The 19,558-nt window shown below is 39.9% G+C and overlaps 1 protein-coding gene across 2 annotated transcripts in view; it reads left to right on the top strand.

Moving 5' to 3' along the window:
- LOC124805113 (secretory carrier-associated membrane protein 1) overlaps nucleotides 1–7,034 on the top strand; it is a 55,359-nt gene extending 48,325 nt beyond the window's left edge. For both annotated transcript variants that reach the window (XM_047265564.1, XM_047265565.1), the window contains 4 exons: nucleotides 1,454–1,610; nucleotides 5,678–5,779; nucleotides 5,861–5,987; nucleotides 6,076–7,034. In XM_047265564.1, coding sequence (XP_047121520.1) covers nucleotides 1,454–1,610; nucleotides 5,678–5,779; nucleotides 5,861–5,987; nucleotides 6,076–6,237 — 548 coding nt within the window. In that variant the 3' untranslated portion in view covers nucleotides 6,238–7,034. The remainder of the gene's footprint in view (nucleotides 1–1,453; nucleotides 1,611–5,677; nucleotides 5,780–5,860; nucleotides 5,988–6,075) is intronic.
- Nucleotides 7,035–19,558: the final 12,524 nt, after the last annotated feature.

A 19,558-nucleotide genomic window follows, 5' to 3' on the forward strand; every position in this document is an offset into this window, starting at 1 on the left:
GATGCCTGCTGGAGGACTTGTATCCTCCATACTCTCTACACATAGGCTTCCTGCCTTTTCCTTCAGGAATTTTTAAAAAGACAGAGTTTGAGTGTCACTTTCATTGTATCACCATTAACCCTATTATGGCTTGTCTCCCACCAGGCATCTCCAGCTCCCTTTCCATTCACGATTTTGCCATCTATTGCAGTTCTCCATGGATTTGTCTCCTTGAGCCACATCTTCAGCATTGTCTCAATCATCTTTACTTGTGGAGCACCAACAGTGGGTTTCACTTTTCCAATGACAAAACCGTTTGTATGAGTTTCTGGTGGTGGAATTGGTTCCCTTTATCATCTTTACATCTTGTGCCTGTTGCTCTTCCATTCATTGAAACTAGGAAATTCTTGAGGGTAATGCTTGATAGGATACTTTCTTGGTCCTCCCACATGTCTTACCTGGCTACCCACTGTGCCCGGTTCCTCAGTGTCCCACGTGTCCTCAGTGGTACTTTCTGGGGAGCTGATCGGACCACTGTCCTCCATTTGCACCAATCCCTTATCTGTTTTAACTAGACTATGGGTGTTTCATTTATTCATGGGCATCCATTTTACGCCATCTCAATACAATCCACCATTATGGCACCCGTTCAGCCACTGGCACATTTTACACTAGCCTGGTTGAGAGTTTGTATGCAGAAGCTGCCAAACTCCCACTGTCAAACCACCGTGATTTTCTCCTCAGTAGATTCGCATGCCTTTTGTTTGGCATGCCTTGCCATCCATCTACTTCTTCCTTCTTCGGTGATCACCGGTATGGGGCATGTCCCTCTTCTTTGTTACCTTCATGAGTTCACTTCTACATGCTACAGATTGCATAGTGCAAACTGGGATGCCTTTATAAAGTTTTATCATTCACTTATGTTTGTTAGTGGCTGTTTAGGCACAGTGTAGCAAAGTTTAAAACTTGTGATTTGCTGATATGTTTCATTACACAACCATAACAAGCAAGTCATCCTAATTGCCAGTAAACTAGCATATTATACAAATGTTCTCACTTTTACTTTTAACAAAATGGGTTTATGTAACCAAAGATACATGTTTTGATGATGATTTGAGTTCTAGTCAAGACTAATGATTTATAATATGTAAGTAAGAAAACCCATACATTGAGTCAATTGTTTGCTGTGCTATTTTTCTGATACTTGTACTTTTATTGTGCTTGAATCTGTTGCAATTGTAACACTTGATAATGGCCTAAGGCCAAAATCTTGATTGTGGAATAAAACCTGTTGTACAGACAAATGGCAGTTACATCTTTCAGAAAAATTTTATTATTAATTTAGATTTTTAAGATTGAGATTCTAAGCCAGATAATGTTTCATTTTAATGTTAAATGTAATTTGCTAGTGATCTTGTTTGTATTTTTTTCTCTTGAAAGAGAATAATGTTAGGAATGCACACCACTGTTCCAGTTCACGCATGTATAATGCTGCTGAATGTGTTTGGTGGCCTGCTGCTAATGTTTAGTGTGGCTGACTTCACAACATTTGGACTGGGACTGTTGTATCTAATTCTGTTCACACCATTCTCATTCCTATGCTGGTACAGACCAGCTTATAAGGCCTTCAGGTATGAGTTATTTGTAGTGCAAACACTTAGAGTATTTGAAAACAGATTTGATGTGTTTTGAATAGTCACCAATGCCAAGGCATTAATCATTCATAATTTTATATATCCCCCTTCTTTCTCACTTCCCCTTTCCATCCAGATTTTATCCAGACTGCAAAACTGTTAAACTCATTTTTGTTGGTTTTTTTATTTTTTCCCTAGTTGTTTAACACCACGGGTATTGGTGCCTTCTTTTTTTTTGGGGGGGGGGGGGGGGGGAGTTGGAGGGGAAATGATGAAGAATTGTTGCAACAACTCATAGGTTTGAGTGAGCCATGAGTAATTGATTTTTAAAATATACGTGTTGGATGAGTGTATAAATATTAAGCCTATGTACTTAGTTTGGGCAGTGTAAATTTCAGCATCTGTGACAAGCAAAAACTCTGTGCTGAGCTTGGACTCGTATAGACATGCTTTCTTGGGAAGTAAATTTTCATTTCACATAATGTGGAACACACACACACCTTATCACAAATACTCTAGTAGATGTTCTGGCATAAAGTAACACATTTAGAACAATAGAAAAGATATCTGCAAATAGCTTTGTGTAACGTAATGTTTTCAGTATGCGTTACATACTTTTTAATTGGGGCACTGATGAGTTAACTACATGGGTCAGTGGAGAAAGATGTTAGTTTTATGGGTTGAAGTTGACATGTTTCAGTGAAAATAATTTAAGAAGCTGTCCCTCAAGTAAGGGAGTTTGAGGGGAAAGTAAGTATGAAAGAATTTTGGAGATGTTCAACAAACTCTTAAGGCCAGACACTACAAGGGACTTAGTGAAGTAAGGAGAAGTTAACAGTTAATGCAGAGTGCATGTAACTACAATGATTTCTGTGTTGTTTGTTTGGTTGCTTATGATTGGATTTCAGAGCCTATTAAAGAAGATAAGACTAATATGGAGAATAATATGTTTAAGGTGTATGGTAGGAGTATCTGTTAGATAAAGTATAGGGAAAAAAGATCACCATATGTTCGAATTACGAGGAGATGCTGGCAGAGGAATATTGAGATGATTTCGAAGACTGGTCAAAGTGTTAAGATTCTTGCAGTAGGTGGAAGGTTCTACCATAACTAAAGTTCTGATGATGGTATATATAAGAAGACAATAAAAAAGAAGTTTGCTGGGGTAGAATCGCTGAGAGGAGCAGTTTCCCTGTAGAATTAACAACATGCCAACAAGATTTCTGTATAAAGAATGCAATGTACATTGTTATCTAGCTTCTGCAAACATGCAGATACTGTAATAATTGAAAATCAAAGCAAGTATAAAAGTACAGCCTTACATCCAGTTCCTGCCCACAACTGAAGTCAAGAGTGGCAAATCGTGTTGGTATATAGTTCCTCGTAGTAATTCTAATAACTTTATCAACATAAAAATCTATCTCTAAAAGTTTAAACTATGATGAACATAAATATAATGTTATAAAAGGGCATTAAAAGTAAAAGATGTTGAATATTTTTGTGTAAATTGTCTCTCTCTACTGTATTCTCAGTGTGATTAATGGTATGCTTTAGTGTGTTCAGCTGAGTTGTTCGTTTCATTTCCCTGCGAGATACTTAGATGACACACACTGTGGTCTTCTTCAGGTGCAGTGAGCTTTGTTATGTGTACTCACTGCCTGGACTCCAACCATAAAATGAAATCAGTAGCTTGGCTTGACACCTGGAAGCATTCCATTAGTTAGAGCCATTCATAAAATACACAAACTCAAGTACTTTTGATGGATAATTAATGGAAGGATTGGCTGCAGGAAAAAGTTCTGTAATGTAAGTTGGACAGCCAAGCTAAAAAAACTGACAAGTGCTCAGTATGTATTCTTCAAAGAGAACTCGCAAAGTAGTGAGGTATTTAGACAGAGGACACACTGTACAAAGTAGGCTTTCACAGCTGGTTTTAACATCCTTGGTGATTTTAGATGTTTGGGCAGTAGGCCTTGGTCTGACGCATTTTTCTGTGCCTAACATTTAATCTCCTAATGGTGGAGGCATACTCACATGCGGTGAAGACAAAATTGCACATTATTTGTTACTGGAATAAGTGGTGGCTTGTAACCACACATTTGCAGTTTTCTTGTAAATAACTTATTTGCAGATCGATATTTAGTGGAAGCTGTTTGCTTCTAATATAATATATGCGTGTTAGTTTTCACTGCAACTTCATAGTTGCTTTTCTAACTCAAACTTCTTAGGTGCAGAAACATGCCTTAAAGCCCAGTGTAATGCCCTCATCATTGAGGATAATAGTTAATGAATCTGTTGGAATCAGTGGAAATATTGATAATGATTGCAGCAGTATATTGAGAAGGAAGGAAAATTTAATGAATGAGGAAAAAAAGAATGATGAAAAATAAATAACCTTGCAGTAAAGAGAAGAGTTCTGTACTAGAGTTAGAGAAGTGAAGGCAATTGTATATTTTGACTCACTAATGTACCGTATTTACTCGAATCTAAGCCGCACCTGAAAAATGAGACTCGAAATAAAGGAAAAAAATTTTTCCCGAATCTAAGACGCACCTGAAATTTGAGACTTGAAATGCAAGGGGAGAGAAAAGTTTTAGGTCGCACCTCCAAATCGAAACAAAGTTCGCCTAGTTGTAATATGAGACACAATTTAGGTCGAATGAATGACGATACAGCTGCAGTAGTTTGGTTCGAGTCGTAAGCTTAGCAGTTACGGTTTACCAGGTAGCCATTGCTACGCGTCACGCGCTCCGTCCGTATTTATACGGATATCCTTCCTTTTTCACGTGCTTCGTCTGGTTTGAATTGATTGATTATTTTTCTTTGATCTGATAAGTGCCGTTCTCTTTGTTATAGGTGTTTACGTCACTCTAAGCTGAAAATGCATTACTGTACTGTGTCATGCATTGTTTGTCGCATTCTGATAGTGCGTGTTTACGGCCTGTCGCCGCTCGCGGCGTGGCTTGCTTTTGTGCGCGCTACCGCCGCTTACAAATAAAAAATAGAGAGGAGTCGTCTCATTAGCGAAACATTTGTTGTTACTTACACTACTTCTTTCTTTGATAATGATCAACAAGAACCAAATAATAGACTGCGTATGATAGATGATGTTCTGAATGAAATTTTAGCGAAAATTTTTCTCCGTTTGAAAATCTTTGCAGGCGCCTCTTTAGTTGATTACATTCTGCACAGAAATTAGTCATCTTAGATTTAAAAATCTAGTCAGTTGCCGTGCTTCATTTCTGACTGTATCACTATCAGGCATAAGAATAATACGAATATAAACATGACATGATATGTATATTCTTCCGCGTTTGCTGTTGTCTCACTCTAGTTTCGTAGTTTATTAGGCAGACAGGATTTAAATGAGATAGTAGCAAACACGAAACAATACATGGCAAAATGTTTATATTCGTATTAATCGTATGGCGAAGAGAATACTACATGTGATTCACAATTCATAAAAGCTCCTATTAGCAACCATCTCTTCTCACAGGTAGGAAAAAATTCAGAACGTAGAGTTGGCCATATTGACAAACATCCCAAACAGTCTTGCCAGTCGGATTTTCGTAGTACATTGAAATGCTGCTACATTCGAAGATCAACAATACAGAATTTGTATTCACTTCGTTGGATAATGTACCAAAACGCAATGGTCGAAACTCTGGGCGGAGGAAAAAGGCTCGTCTTCCACTTTTTTTTTTTTAAATTTATTTACTGACGCAGAGATTTTGGTGCCAGTATTTATCTTTGTGCCTACAAAGCATGCCTGTGTGGCGCTACATATATTCGACAGCAGAAGTTAGTTGTGGCGGCACCCACCAACATTTTTCAGAACTCCCGCTTGCTTTGCACTCGATTCTAAACCGCAGGCGGTTTTTTGGATTACAAAAACCGAAAAAAAGTGCGGCTTAGATTCGAGTAAATACGGTATATTCTTGCTATTTGCAACACAGTACAAATAATCCTATTTGTTCAATATATTTTAGGGTTATAACTTTTATGTATGGATTGTGGATTTTGGAGCATTTGGAACTATTGTTTCTTTGCTTTCTGCTTTTCAGGAGTGATAGCTCTTTCAACTTCATGGTATTTTTCTTCGTTTTCTTTTTTCAATTTATTGTGACTGTAATACAAGCAATTGGCATCCACGGATCAGGTACTTGGTAAGTAGTAACATCACTTATGTCTGTGTGACTCTTCTAATTTTGAAAGGGAATAAACAAAAAAATGTGTTGTTCTTGCAGTGGTATCCTCCTTGCTGTACAGCAGTTTAGTACTGGTGGAGCAGGTGTTGCAGTGGGTGTGATATTATTAATTGTTGCTATTGGTTTTGTTGGGGCCGCATGCGTTGATTTGCTGCTGTTGTCAAAGGCAAGTAGTTCTTATAAACACAATATTGTTTGCATTTTTCTGACCTTTAGTTGCAGACTGTCCTGACTTAAATTTCTGGTAAATACAGATCCATCGGATTTATCGGAGTACTGGTGCAAGCTTTGCTAAAGCTCAGCAGGAGTTCACATCGGAGTTCCTACGTAATGAACATGTTCAGAATGCTGCAACCAGTGCTGCTGCTGCTACCGTCCGTGCCCAGATGAACAATAGCAACAGCAGCCGTTACTGAATGAAGACTGAAAAGGAATGTATGCTATTCAAATTGTCCATGTAGTAGACAAAATGTACACCTTTCTAGCTTATCTTGGTGTACGGAAATAATCAAATTCTCATGAGCTCCCTTGGTTGTACATCAGTGACTCAAAGTGTGTTCAGTTGACTTTACACAATTTTTTATACATATATTCGTGAAAATGTGTACTTACGTACAGAGGTTTATCAGCTGTTTCTTAACACAGTTTTGTATTGAATTTTGTTATTGAAAGCACATGTTAATTATAAAATTATTATAAGTCTGTGCTTACTAATCGTAGTGTCGTTATTGAAGAAAAACTGTTGACTAATTCACACATTTGAGCTGTGGCGAAGGTAGCATTTCTGTGTGTCATGTGTAACATTGGTACTGAGAATTTGTATATAAATATCATCGGCACATAACAGAATTTAAAATGGAAATATTATATGATTCTGTATGTAGTATTTCCACATTTATCCCTCCATTACAGTTTTGACATTTCTAAAGTTGTAATTAACTTTATGTAATAAATCCATAATATAATGTATTTGTCTTTTGCCCTTTGGTATTAATCTGTCAGTTGAGTATTTCATTGGTACTTAGTTTTCTTTAGAAAGCTCATATGCTTTCCTAGTGGCGATCAAAGAGAAAATATGATATGGCTTATTGTGCTTGTGCTTTATTTTGTGCCACAGAAGTTGTACAAGTGATTATGATCATAAAGGCAGGCATGAACTTTGAACTTATATTGCAATTTTATTTTTAATAAAGTTAATATTTTTTATTAAGCATATTGTGTGAGCATATTTTTTCAGTCAAATGCTTGACTTTTCAGTATTTCACATTTTGATATATCTTTCTAAAAACTGACGGAAACTCTGAAAACAGGGAAACTGGATATTACTGAAACAATTTGGTTACTGAAGGGAAAGTTAAGGCATTGCAAACCCCATATAAAGAGGTAGAAATTGTTGGAATTGATCTGGAAATAACAAGGTAATAGGAACTTTTTCTTTTCCAGAACTCTAACAATGCACAGTAGGTGGTCCATCAGTCCCAGAAGAATTTCAGGTGGCAACTTTTGCACAAGCCACGGAGGAGTTCCACTTGTTGCCCAGTTATGTGGTTTCCCTTTCTTTGCCAACTGTTGTCATTGTTCTTTGTTGAAATGTGGACCTTAGCTCATGTCAAATTGTGCAGTGATGACCAAACATGAATGCATTGTTCTTAGTGTTTCTGATAAGCTTAAAATAATAGAGCAGTTGAAGAAATGTGTTAATGGACCAAGCTTAGCTCAGGAATATGGAATTGTAAATGACATTGTGCTGAACATTAAAAAGAACAGTAATGCCATTACAAAATTTACAGATGTATTTGACAGTAAAGATGGAAAATTGCACAGAAAAATGGCAGAGAATCAGGATTTAAACACTGCTCAAAGCTTGGAATAAACTCCTTCCTAAAGATGAATGTATTGCTACAGCTGAAGAGTCGCCAGTCAGTTTGTATGTTAACTGGGTGGACGATTAAAGAATCTTCAGGATTTGAAGGCTGTGATTAGGAAAATATTAAAGACTGGCTTAAATGTGATGTTGGTAACACTGGCTAACAAGTATAGACAGGTGATGGAATAAGTCCCAGTGTCATCAGTGACCAAAATCCTTGTAATGAAGAAGGGTCCAGTGATAATGTGCTGAGAAAGTGACATCCAGTGAGGAAGCTTTTCACTGCCTTGCGGCAGCTATCCAGAACTGCCTTAAAAATAAAAAATTTAGCAACACAAAAAAAGTTGTGGCCTAGAAGCAAAAACGAATTGTGGACTTATCATAATTGTAGTGTAGTGTAATGGCTATATTGATCTTTTCAGCCTTGCTTATGCAATCAGTTTTGTGTGTTGTGTAAGATGTGTGATAAAAAGATATATACAAAAGTGTGTGTTTAATTCTGTTTTTCTTTGTTTTATGTCCCTACAAGTACTGGTACAATATATATAAGCAAGTAATTGATTATCCGACAAATCAGTTATCAGAACACACCACTCTCCAATTGCTTTGTTAATTGATGCTCTACTGTAAACACAAATGTAGAAGAAAATGTAAGGGAAAGTAGAAACACTGTGGGTTTTATTTTTTTCTCTAGAGCTTTAGTTTCTTTCTTGTAGTGAATGAAATATTCGCAGGTAATTAGTGTTCTAATGGTAAAATTGGTGTTTATTGCCAAATAGTTTGTTATAAATAATAGATATGTGTGTCACATCTTAGTACTGTAGAATGCCATTAAGTGATAAATAGTGTTCGGGGATGTAAAAGGGTGGAATATGAGGGGAAGGGAGGTAGTTAAAAGGGTGGGAGAAAATAGGTTGCCAGATTGTTGTGATGCACTTTCCTCCAACATAGGTCTGCAAACCAAAGAGAGCAGGGTTCCCACCTATCTGCTGCACCAAGTCACAAATAGCAGCAACAGGATGTTAAACAAAGTTATACGAATGCTTTCATAGCTCGCCTTCCAAATCACTGACGACACAGTGTGCACACACTCCCATGGGTATTTACTTTCCACAAAGTGCATTAGCACTATATGCAATACAGATTTGTTACTTGTAACAGTAATACAAGTAGTACACATAAACAGAATATACATAAATCCCTGCACACTTTTCTAAACTGCCAGGGGCAGTTGATTTTTAGTCATCCTGTACAACAGCATGAGCATTTTCTGGGAAAGGCAATTTTCTGAACCCCAAACACTTCTTGATTTTCTGTTTAGACAGACTATACCACCTCAGCATTTCCTGTCCAGTTCTCTCATGTGAGTAGACGAAATAACTTCACTGAGCTTGTGTTTATATAATGGCATTATTTGCAGCTGTTAAGTAAGCTATTGTCAACTGTCACAAGTAAGTCTGCACCAAGTGTAACACAATAGTGATATGTATTAGACAGTGTCGATTTCATGGCCTCCACTATCAGTGTATGGAATATCTTTCCCATTAGGAGATATATAAAATGCACCATCCCAGCCTCAGCTCCCTCTACATTTGAAGGCCCAGAGATTAAGTTGGTTTCCTCTGCAGCAGGAGGAGGTTACATACGGATTGGGGGCTTCAGAAATTTTAGCCTAAGTCAAGCAATGCATTATAGCAAATTACTGTTCTAGAGCTGAACATGATCAACCATATTCCATCAGATACATTGAAACCCTCCATTCAATATATTCTGTGGATGTATGTTAGGCGACTACACTCAGTTGAGCCTGCTCTAAAAGTGCCAGCAGTCTCATGGAAGAGGTTTATGTGGTCTACCAGTGAGTGTGGTGCAGTAACTTTTTGGCCATTCATTAATTCACCACCAGGTGATCACTGTGGTTACACACGTTGTAATACACTGTAAATAACAGACACTGCCAAGATGTTAAATTACCAATCAGATCCCTTTCCCACCAACAGTACATGTTTACGGGAACATACTTTACATAAAAGCTCACTTAACAACTTAAAATAGGTACTCTTAATAAACTGAAAAGAACTCCACTGTACACTGAGGTGACAAGTCATGGGATACCTCCTAATATCAGTTCCAGATGTCCTTTTGTGTGACTGAGTGCAGCTACTTGATGTGACTTAGCCTCAGTAAGTCATTGGAAGACCCCAGCAGAAATATTGAGTCATGCTATCTCTATAGCCACAAATAATTGCAAAAGGCAGGACAGGAGATTGTGCATGACCTGAGCTCTGAGTTGTCTCCCCTAAATGTTTAATGGGGTTCATCTCAGGTGATCTGAACGGCCAGCTCATATGCTCGTATTGTCCAGAATGTTCTTCAAACAACTGTGACCCAGTGACACGGTGCATTGTCATCCACAAGAATTCCACTGTTGTTTTGAACATGGAGTCCATAAAAAGCTGCAAATGGTCTCTTAAGTAGTCAAACATAACAATTCCCTGTCAATGATCAGATTGGGTTGGTTGGACCAGGGGACAAAGTCCATTCCATGTAAACTCGGTCCACACCATCATGGAGCCACCATCAGCTTGTTCAGTGCCTTGTTGACAACTTCAATCCATGGCTTTGTGGGGTTTGTGACACACTTGAACTCTAAGCCTTTACCAAATGAAATAGAGACTTATCTGACGGGCCCCCGGTTTTTCGGTCATCTAGGGTCCAACCCCAGGAGAGGCGCTACAGTCAATGTTTTGCTGTTAGCAAAGGCACTCGCACCAGTTGTCTGGTGCCATAGGCCATTAATGCCAAAGTTCATCACACTGTTCTAAAGGATACATTCATACATCCCACATTGATTTCTGCAGTTATTTGACGCAGTGTTGATCATCTGTTAGCACTGACAATTCTATGCCATCAGCCAGGTATTGTCCATGGTAAAAGGTAATGCTTGAAATTTGGTACTCTAGGCACATTCTTGGCACTGTGGATCTCGGCATATTGAATTTCTAACAATTTCCAAAACAGAATGTACCATGAATCTAGTCCCAACTACCATTCCACATTCAGTCTTCTAATTCTCTTTGAGCAGCCATAATCATGTCGGAAACCATTTCACATGAATCACCTGGGTAAAAATTACTGCTTTGCCTATGCACTGCCCTTTTATAACTTGTGTATGTGATACAACCTCCTTCTGTATATGTGCACATCACTTTTCCATGACTTTTGTCGCCTCAGTGTATAAACGTGAGTTCAGTAAGTTATTGTGTCTCCTTACATAAAAAGAACAGGATGGGAAATGCTAGGGAGGTATAGGAGGTATAGTCTGTAAACTCCAGGAGCACTCATGGTGGAAGGAGTCACCTTTACTGGAAGACTGTTCCTGTCAGGATGACTAAGTCAATTTTTTCCTCACATTGTGGTACAGTGTGTGGGGATTTTACGTGGAATCTGTCCTATTCTTGCATCTGTATTCATTGTAGTGTTAACACACTTTGTGGAAAGTAAACACCCCCAGAAGTGGCTGTATACTGCTCAGTGATTCATAAGGCGAGCTGCAGAAGGTTTGGATAACTTTGTGCAACACCCTTTAGGTGTTTCTTGTGACTTAGTTCACAGACTTGCAAGGGAGGAGGGATGTGCGTGACCACAGTTAGGCACCACACCTTCCACTCTCGTGCATCTTCTAACCCCCACCACCCTCTGCACTCCCACAGGACACAATCTGTCTCTTAGTGCAGTTCTGTTGCACTTAGATGGAGTACACACATTTAATTTTTGTTCTTAATCTGCTATTTTTAATAATCTATGGCTTTTTCGTGTCTTCTGCAAGAAAAATATGATCTTAAATGGCCCCCACTCTCACACTCAAATTCCAGCAGTCAAGATTTTTAGTATGTTGTTCATGACATTCCTCCCTACTACTACACAAAAATGTGACTACATGAATTTTTCCCCTATTTGTCCATTATTGGTCCTCTTTGACTGGGCTGCAAGTAAAACAATCTAGTGGGTAAAGACAGTGTACTTGCATCTGGAAGGTAACAAGCTTCCTCCATGGGCAGTCATAAATCTGCCCAACAGTTGCAACAATGAGCAGTAATAATGGCACTATAGAATGCTCTGCCAGGAATGTCTCACAGAACTACAGTTTAGATAAAATACTTACTGTGCTAAACTGTGAGCTGGTATCTGTGACATGCATACCATTTAATCAGGTACTTGAAATAATAATCTTTTGTATGAGGTTGACTGGTTATGGTGCAATGATCCTGAATAACAAGGTAGGTCATTAACTGGTATTTATTCAAGGCAGCAAAATGTAATGTCAAATTGAACTCTATCTACACCAGTCAACACGCCAGCTGCATCACACAAAAATCACACTTGACATGACAAAATTCAAATTCCTGTTGTTTCAAATGGCAACGTATCTACAAGCACACAAAAATCAAAATATTATCCCACGCAAAATATGTCCCAGACCAAACCAAAGAGTTTATAGACTTCATACAGTGCAAAATTTCAGTATTAAATTTTTCACAACCTCCTTACCATTGTCCACGTTTCTGACTCAACAATATGCCTGCAATTGCTTTATAGAACTTTCATTTTTGTGAAATTAGTACAAGGTGTACTCCAGCTCAGGAGCAAACAGTTAGAACCCTTCATATCATTTGGGAAGGAAGTGGTCTTGAATAGGGAATTGCTCTTGGCTTTGAAATATCAAGGAGTGGCTCTGAACAGTATGCACGTATAAGAAATAATACCTAAACATGAAACAGAAAGTGTCTGCCAGAAATAACATTGCGGATACTGATGAGTACCACATGTGAAGATCACCTCTACAGTGTGAGAACTAGCCATGTGTTCCTCAAGTGCTGAATATGCATGTTTGGTGTGTTCCAAGTCGAGCCCTGCCAGAAACATAGATGTGGTGCTTAATGAGACGTATTGCATTGTCATGGGTTGTTTAAAACCTACACCCATAAATAAACTTTACTGCGCACGGCTTCAGTCTGTGGCAGCTGAAGTCACACTGCGAGCAGCGATGAGAGTGGAAATGGGTGGGAGTAAGGGGCTGGGGCTGGGGCTGGGGCTGGGGCTGGAGGACAGTGAAGTGCTGGTGGGGAGCAGGGATATCATATTTGGCAGTGCGCTCAGATAAAGGGTAGTCCACTTGTTTCCTGGCCACAGTTTGTCGGTGGCCATTTATTCACATGAATGGCCACCGACAAACTGTGGCCAAGAAATAAGTGGACCAACTTCTTGTTGATCACGCTGCCCAACATGACATTCTTCATTTCAGTGACTGCTTCACATCCTGTGCCATATGGATCCTCCCCACCAACACCAGCTTTTCTGAATTGCACAGGTGGGAATTGTCTCTGCAATATATCATATGTTCCCATAACCCTCCTGGCCTCAATCTTCATTAGTCATTGTTCTCACACATTCAGCCCCTTCCCTGTTCCCATTGTAGCACTAAACAGCCCTCATTTCACCAACACATGCAGTCTTTTTACTTCTCTCCTTTTCCACTAATCCTCCACACCTCTCGCCTGCTCTCCGTCTAACCTCCTGACTGCGCCTAGCTGCCCTACCCTCTCTCCACCTTGTCCCTGCATGCTTCCCAGCAGCACTTTTCCGCCCCGCCCCCCCCCCACCCACCCACCCATATCCTATGGTGTTTCGGCCACCTCTCCCAGCCACCACTGATGATTTGAAACGAGAAATAACAGCAGCTATCCAAACTGTTACGCCTGATATGCTACAGAGAGTGTGGAACGAGTTGGAGTATCGGGTTGATATTACTCGTGTGTCTGGAGGGGTCCGTATTGAACATCTCTGAACTTGTTTTTGAGTGAAAAAAAAAACCTTTTTAAATACTCTTTGTAATGATGTATAACAGAAGGTTATATTATGTTTCTTTCATTAAATACACATTTTTAAAGTTGTGGTATTCTTTTTGAATCACCCTGTATATATCTTTCAGATGAATACCATGGACATCATACTGTTCCTCCATATCCGCAGTGCCTAAGGCAGGCTGTTCCAAAACTCCCCCATAAGGCTGGGGTTCTCAGTTTGCCCGCAGGCAGGCATATGTAATATATACAGCCCCCCAGGTGACCCTATTGCACACGCTCTGTGGATATGCGAGTTACTTGGTGACTGCTGCCACTTGGCCAGGGCAGCATGATCCCCTATGCTATGGCCCATCTGCCGAACTGTATGTGCATCATCTGTTTACTCACCTGTGCCTGGCTGCCCACAAGTGGGCATTCAAGTTGGAACAGCTCAGCCTAAAGTCTGGACAAGAACTTTTGAAGTTCCTATAATTTCCATAATCATTGTAAAAAATGTTGTTGGCAGCAGCACCGGCTGCATCTTGACATGCCATTGCCAAAAAGCTCCTATAGTTCTGAAACATCAGAGTCCAAGAGCTGATTCTTCTAATTTCCTTAGTAGCTCTTAAGCAATCAAAGCATTCTTGTAATTTAATACAACAACAATTGTCCATGATTTGAAACGAGAGCATGAGTAGCAGTCTTTGGCATCAGGATCCTCCCCACCAACACAAACTGTAGGAACTCATCCTGAAACTAATCACATTTGCGGTCTTGCCTCAACCTTCACTAATCCCTGTCCTCCACCTGTCTCTCTTCCATCCTGTGCTCCTATTCCAGCCTCACGCGTCTGTCCCAACAACTCACCTGCAAAGTCATTTCTCCATACCTACCCCCTCCCACCCCAGCCTAGCAATCCCAAAGCTTCACCTAGCACACCCCCATTTTTTCCCAACCACATCCCTTCATGCTTCTACAGCATCTTTCCATATCCCTGCTCTGTTATCTGTCCCTATTCCTGCCTCTTCTGTACCCCTACCCTGGTCAAGGTCACTACTCACCCCAGTGGAACCTCAGCACCCAGATATGATATGGCCTGTGTGCGTGCGTGCGTGTGGAGAAGGTTCAAAAGAATGTGACCAACATTTAAAAGCCCCCAACCAGTTGATGCCTTTCAGCACTGCTACTGAGACTGGGAACAAAAATTCCCCTGGTGTGTATAGCTGTTGAGTGGAACTACTTTGAAGGGGACAATATTGTTTGAAAAAATAAAAACTTTTCTTAGATAAAAAAAATCAATCTCATTACTTTCCTCACACACCTAATGGTGACCTGTGTTGTATACCGAGGCACAACAAAATATGAACCCCTACATCGTACTGATGTGACGTATTATGCAAAAGTCACAGTCATCACACCCACTATCTCTTTTTTTTCCTAACTACTTCTGCCACCACCCTCCTCTCTTTGGGAACTATTACCTGCATCCGGTCTGAGGAACAGCTCCCTATTGCAGCCTCTAATGGTGACAGGGCTCTCTCATGGGACTCCTTTCCCTGGAAACGGATCAAGAGGGCCGACACCAGACAGTGCCTGAAGCAACTGCGGTCTGTGGGTCCTAGGAATGCCTGCTCTTCATTTGTTCCTACACTCATTGTGGATAGTCCCTTACAAGAATCCCAGCCACCAAAGGACTAAAAGAAGAAGAATGGGAACAAGGCTTCTCTGGTGACTCCGGAGGTGCCAGATCCCCCATGTAATCGGATTCTGAGCCAATTCTCATTTAAGGGGTTCCATTCCCTTTGGTGTTGGGCAATGATCCTGGGGCATGACTGGTCCTTGTGGCCCCTTCATGCCTAACTTTGGCAGCATTAACACGATCATTCAGTGGAACTGTAGCTTGTCACCTGTCAGAACTACTACAACTTACGTCCTCCTCTTCTGCAGTTTGCATTGCTCTACAAGGAATGCACTTCACTGATAACTATTCCACAACACTTTGTGGTTATTGTGCATTCTGTTGGAACCATACTGGCCCTGTGGCCCTGAGAGGGCATCTGGAGGAGCCTGTACATTGGTTGCACAGATGTCATCAGTTAGTGGATTCCCATTTGTACCACATTGAAAGTAATAGTGGTGTGGGTGCAAACAACCTCAGCGGTTATCATTTGCAAAGTTTATTTACCTCCAGGTAGGCTACAGGACTTCAGTGCACAGCACCCTTTGAAGGAGTTTCACTTTGTCTGGTAGGAGCTTTCTGACAGACCAGCTTAACAACTGTGTTCTGCCCCCCCCCCTCCCTCCCCCCCCCTTTTTCTCCACACGGCACCTTTCCAGCTACCTGCCTAATGATGGGTTCTCTCAACCTTGTGGCTGTGCTATTTCAGTCACTACATCAAAACTTTGTAACACCTACCACTTTCGATACTGTTGCTTCCTTGCCACTGCTAGAATGACCAATTACAATACAGTGGATGCTTTGAAGAGCGAAGTGGCAGTTGCGAGCCTCCACTTACTTTTGCCGCTCTCACCCACCTCCTTGTCAGATTGTACTGACAACATTGTGCAAGATGTCTCCAATGTAGTTACCCATGCCACTGGAACTGCTATTCCCCTTTCTACAGCCCCCCCCCCCCCCCCTCCAATTCTACAGGTTCCCCTACATTGCCAGCCAGTGCCTTGGTGGACCAAGAACATTGCAATAACTACTCAGAATCACCGAAGAGCCCTTCGACGTTTCGAATGACATTCTTCATAGATCAACTTTATCACTTTCAAGTGGCTTCATGCTGAGGATCACTATCTAACTAAACACAGTAAGAAGGAATGATGGAAGCACTACATCTTCTCCCTGCAACTGTATACCTCTTTCTTAACTAGAGGGAGAAGATAAGTAATTGCAAGCATCTGACTTAAGATAATGAATGAACATCATTTAGGTTGAGTATGATTGATGTAGAGGAATTATGGACAAAGTTTAAACTTTTTGTAAATCACACCCTGGGGAAGTTCATGCTGAGTAAGTGGATTAAGGACGGAAAAAGAGCCACAGTTATTTGATAACAAAATTTGGAAAATGCTGAGGAAACAGACTGTTGCACCCTCAGTTCAAAAAAGAGCGCAGAAATTACAACATGCAAAAGTTAGAAGAAACTCATGCATATGTAAAATGATTGATGCACGAAGCATACAACTTCCACTGTCACACCTTAGCAAAAGATCTTGATGAGAACCCGAGAAAATCCTGGTCCTACACGAAATCGCTAAATGGATGGAAGGCTTCTATTCAGTCACTCGTTGACCAGTCTGCTGTGGCAACAGAAGACAGCAAAAGAAAAGCTGAAGTTTAAGAAATCATTCATACAGGAAGGTTGTACAGCTAAATGAGAAAAAAGAAAATATGCAGACGACTCCCGAATATGAGATGGGTAAAAGGAAGGACCCACAAAATCGCAAATCAATATCCTTAATATCAGTTTACTTCAGAGTTCTTAAATATGTTCCAAGTCAGAATATAAGAAATTTCTGTGGAACAGAAAAGCTTCTGTCCACAAATCAGCATGGATTTATGAAACACAATGCTCTTTTCTCACACGGTGTGGCGACAGGCAGATTCTATATTCCTAGACTAATGGAAAGCACTTGCCATGACGCCACCCCCCCCCCCCCCCCACCCCCCCTCCTCTCTAGACTGTCAATGAAGGTCCAAGCGTATGAATTAGGAATTCCCAGCTATGCGAGTGAGCGCCTCAAAGACTTAATAAATAATAGAACCTAGTTTAATGTCCTCGACAGCGAGTGTTCATCAGAGACAAGGATATCATCAGTAGTGCCCTAGGAAAGTGTGATACAACTGCTCTTGTTCTCTGTATACTTTTAATTATCTGATGGACAGGGTGAGTAGCAATCTGCAGCGGTTTGCTGATGACAGTGTGGTGTATGGGAAGTTGTCATCATTGAGTGAGTGTAGAAGGATACAACTTGACTTAGACAAAATTTTTAGTTGATTTGATGAAGGTCAGCTTGCTCTGAATGTAGAAAAATGTAAGTTAATGCAGATGGGTAGGAAAAACAATTCCATATTGTTCTAATATAGCATTAGTAGTGTGCTGCTTGACACAGTCATATCAATAAAATATGCATGTGCAATGTTGCAATTCAGTATGAAATGGATTAAGCACATAAGGGAGGTAGTAGGGAAGACAAATGGTCGATTTTAGTTTCTTGGGGAAATTTAGTAAAGAGTAGCTCAATCTATAAAGGAGACTGTATACAGACACACTGTAAATATATAGCATTATATTTTGTGATGTTACTTGATAATGCCCAAGGAGGTGACATTGGCTAATCTGAAATGACACTTTTTAATTTTTTTTTTTTTTCAAATGAGAAATAGCTTCATGCGGAAAAGATGCATTTAAAATGATTTTTTAAAATCCAATTTCTCTGTCGTTTCACTGACATTTGTGTAAGAAAAGGTTTCTTAAAAAACTGGCCAGGTGCTAGTAGAACTCTCACACCAAGGGTCCCCTACAAATTTAATTATGTACATAGACAGTCAATCCTTTCCAGGAATTGAGAATTTAAATTATTTTTGAATTATCGACATTGATACTGAAAAGATCTCAGTCCCAGGGATTCCGGGACTTTCGAGAAAGCTAATTTCAAGTTTGAAGTGGGATTACAAATGACAAAAGAAATAACAGTTTGTTTGATATAATTACTAATTAACAACTTCCTGTTCTTTTCCTCATTACCTGTCCTGTGACACCTTTCTTCTTGCAAATTGTGTGATTCTACGTCAAGGAGAAGTAGGCATAAGTTTTTAATGAGAGAGTGAAGCAACTTAAAATCACTTAATAAAAGCAAGTCTTCTGGTCCAGACTGTATACCAAGTAGGTTCCTTTCGGAGTATGCTGATGCATTAGCTCCATACTTAACAATCATATACAACCGTTTGCTCGACGAAAGATCTGTACCCAAAGACGAAAGTTGCACAGGTCACACAAATATTCAAAAAAGGTAGTAGGAGTAATCCACTAAATTACAGGCCCATATCGTTAACGTCGATATGCAGCAGGATTTTAGAACATATATTGTGTTCGAACATTATGAATTACCTCGAAGAAAATGGTCTACTGACACACAGTCAACCTGGGTTTAAAGAACATCGTTCCTGTGAAACACAACTAGTTCTTCATTCACATGAAGTGTTGAGTGCTATTAACAAGGGTTTTCAGATTGATTCCATATTTCTGGATTTCCGGAAGGCTTTTGACACTGTACCACACAAGTGGCTCGTAGTGAAATTGCGTGCTTATGGAATATCATCACAGTTATGTGACTGGATCTGTGATTTCCTGTCAGAGGGGTCACAGTTCGTTGTAATTGGCAGAAAGTCATCGAGTAAAACAGAAATGATTTTTGGTGTTCCCCTAGGTAGTGTTAATAGACCCTTTGCTGTTCCTTATCTATATAAACTATTTGGGAGACAATCTGAGCAACCACCTTCGGTTGTTTGCAGATGACGCTGTCGTTTATTGACTAATAAAGTCATCAGAAGATCAAAACAAACTGCAAAACGATTTAGAAGAAATATCGAAATGGTGTGAAAAGGGGCAGTTGACCTTAAATAACGAAAAGTGTGAGGTCATCCACATGAGTGCTAAAGAGAACGCGTTAAACTTTGGTTACACGATAAATCAGTCTAATCTAAAATCTGTAAATTCAACTAAATACCTAGGAATTACAATTACGAACAATTTAAATTGGAAGAAACACACAGAAAATGTTGTGGGGAAGGCTAACCAAAGACTGTGTTTTATAGGCAGGACACTTAGAAAATGTAACAGATCTACTAGGGAGACTGCCTACACTACGCTTGTCCATCCTCTTTTTAGAATACAGCTGCGCGCTGTGGTATCCTTACCAGATAGGACTGACTGAGTACATCGAAAAAGTTCAAAGAAAGGCAGCACGTTTTGTATTATCGCGAAGTATGGGAGAGAGTGTCACAGAAATGAT

This window comes from Schistocerca piceifrons, chromosome 7 (genome assembly GCF_021461385.2).
Source record: "Schistocerca piceifrons isolate TAMUIC-IGC-003096 chromosome 7, iqSchPice1.1, whole genome shotgun sequence".
Classification (NCBI taxonomy): domain Eukaryota; kingdom Metazoa; phylum Arthropoda; class Insecta; order Orthoptera; family Acrididae; genus Schistocerca; species Schistocerca piceifrons.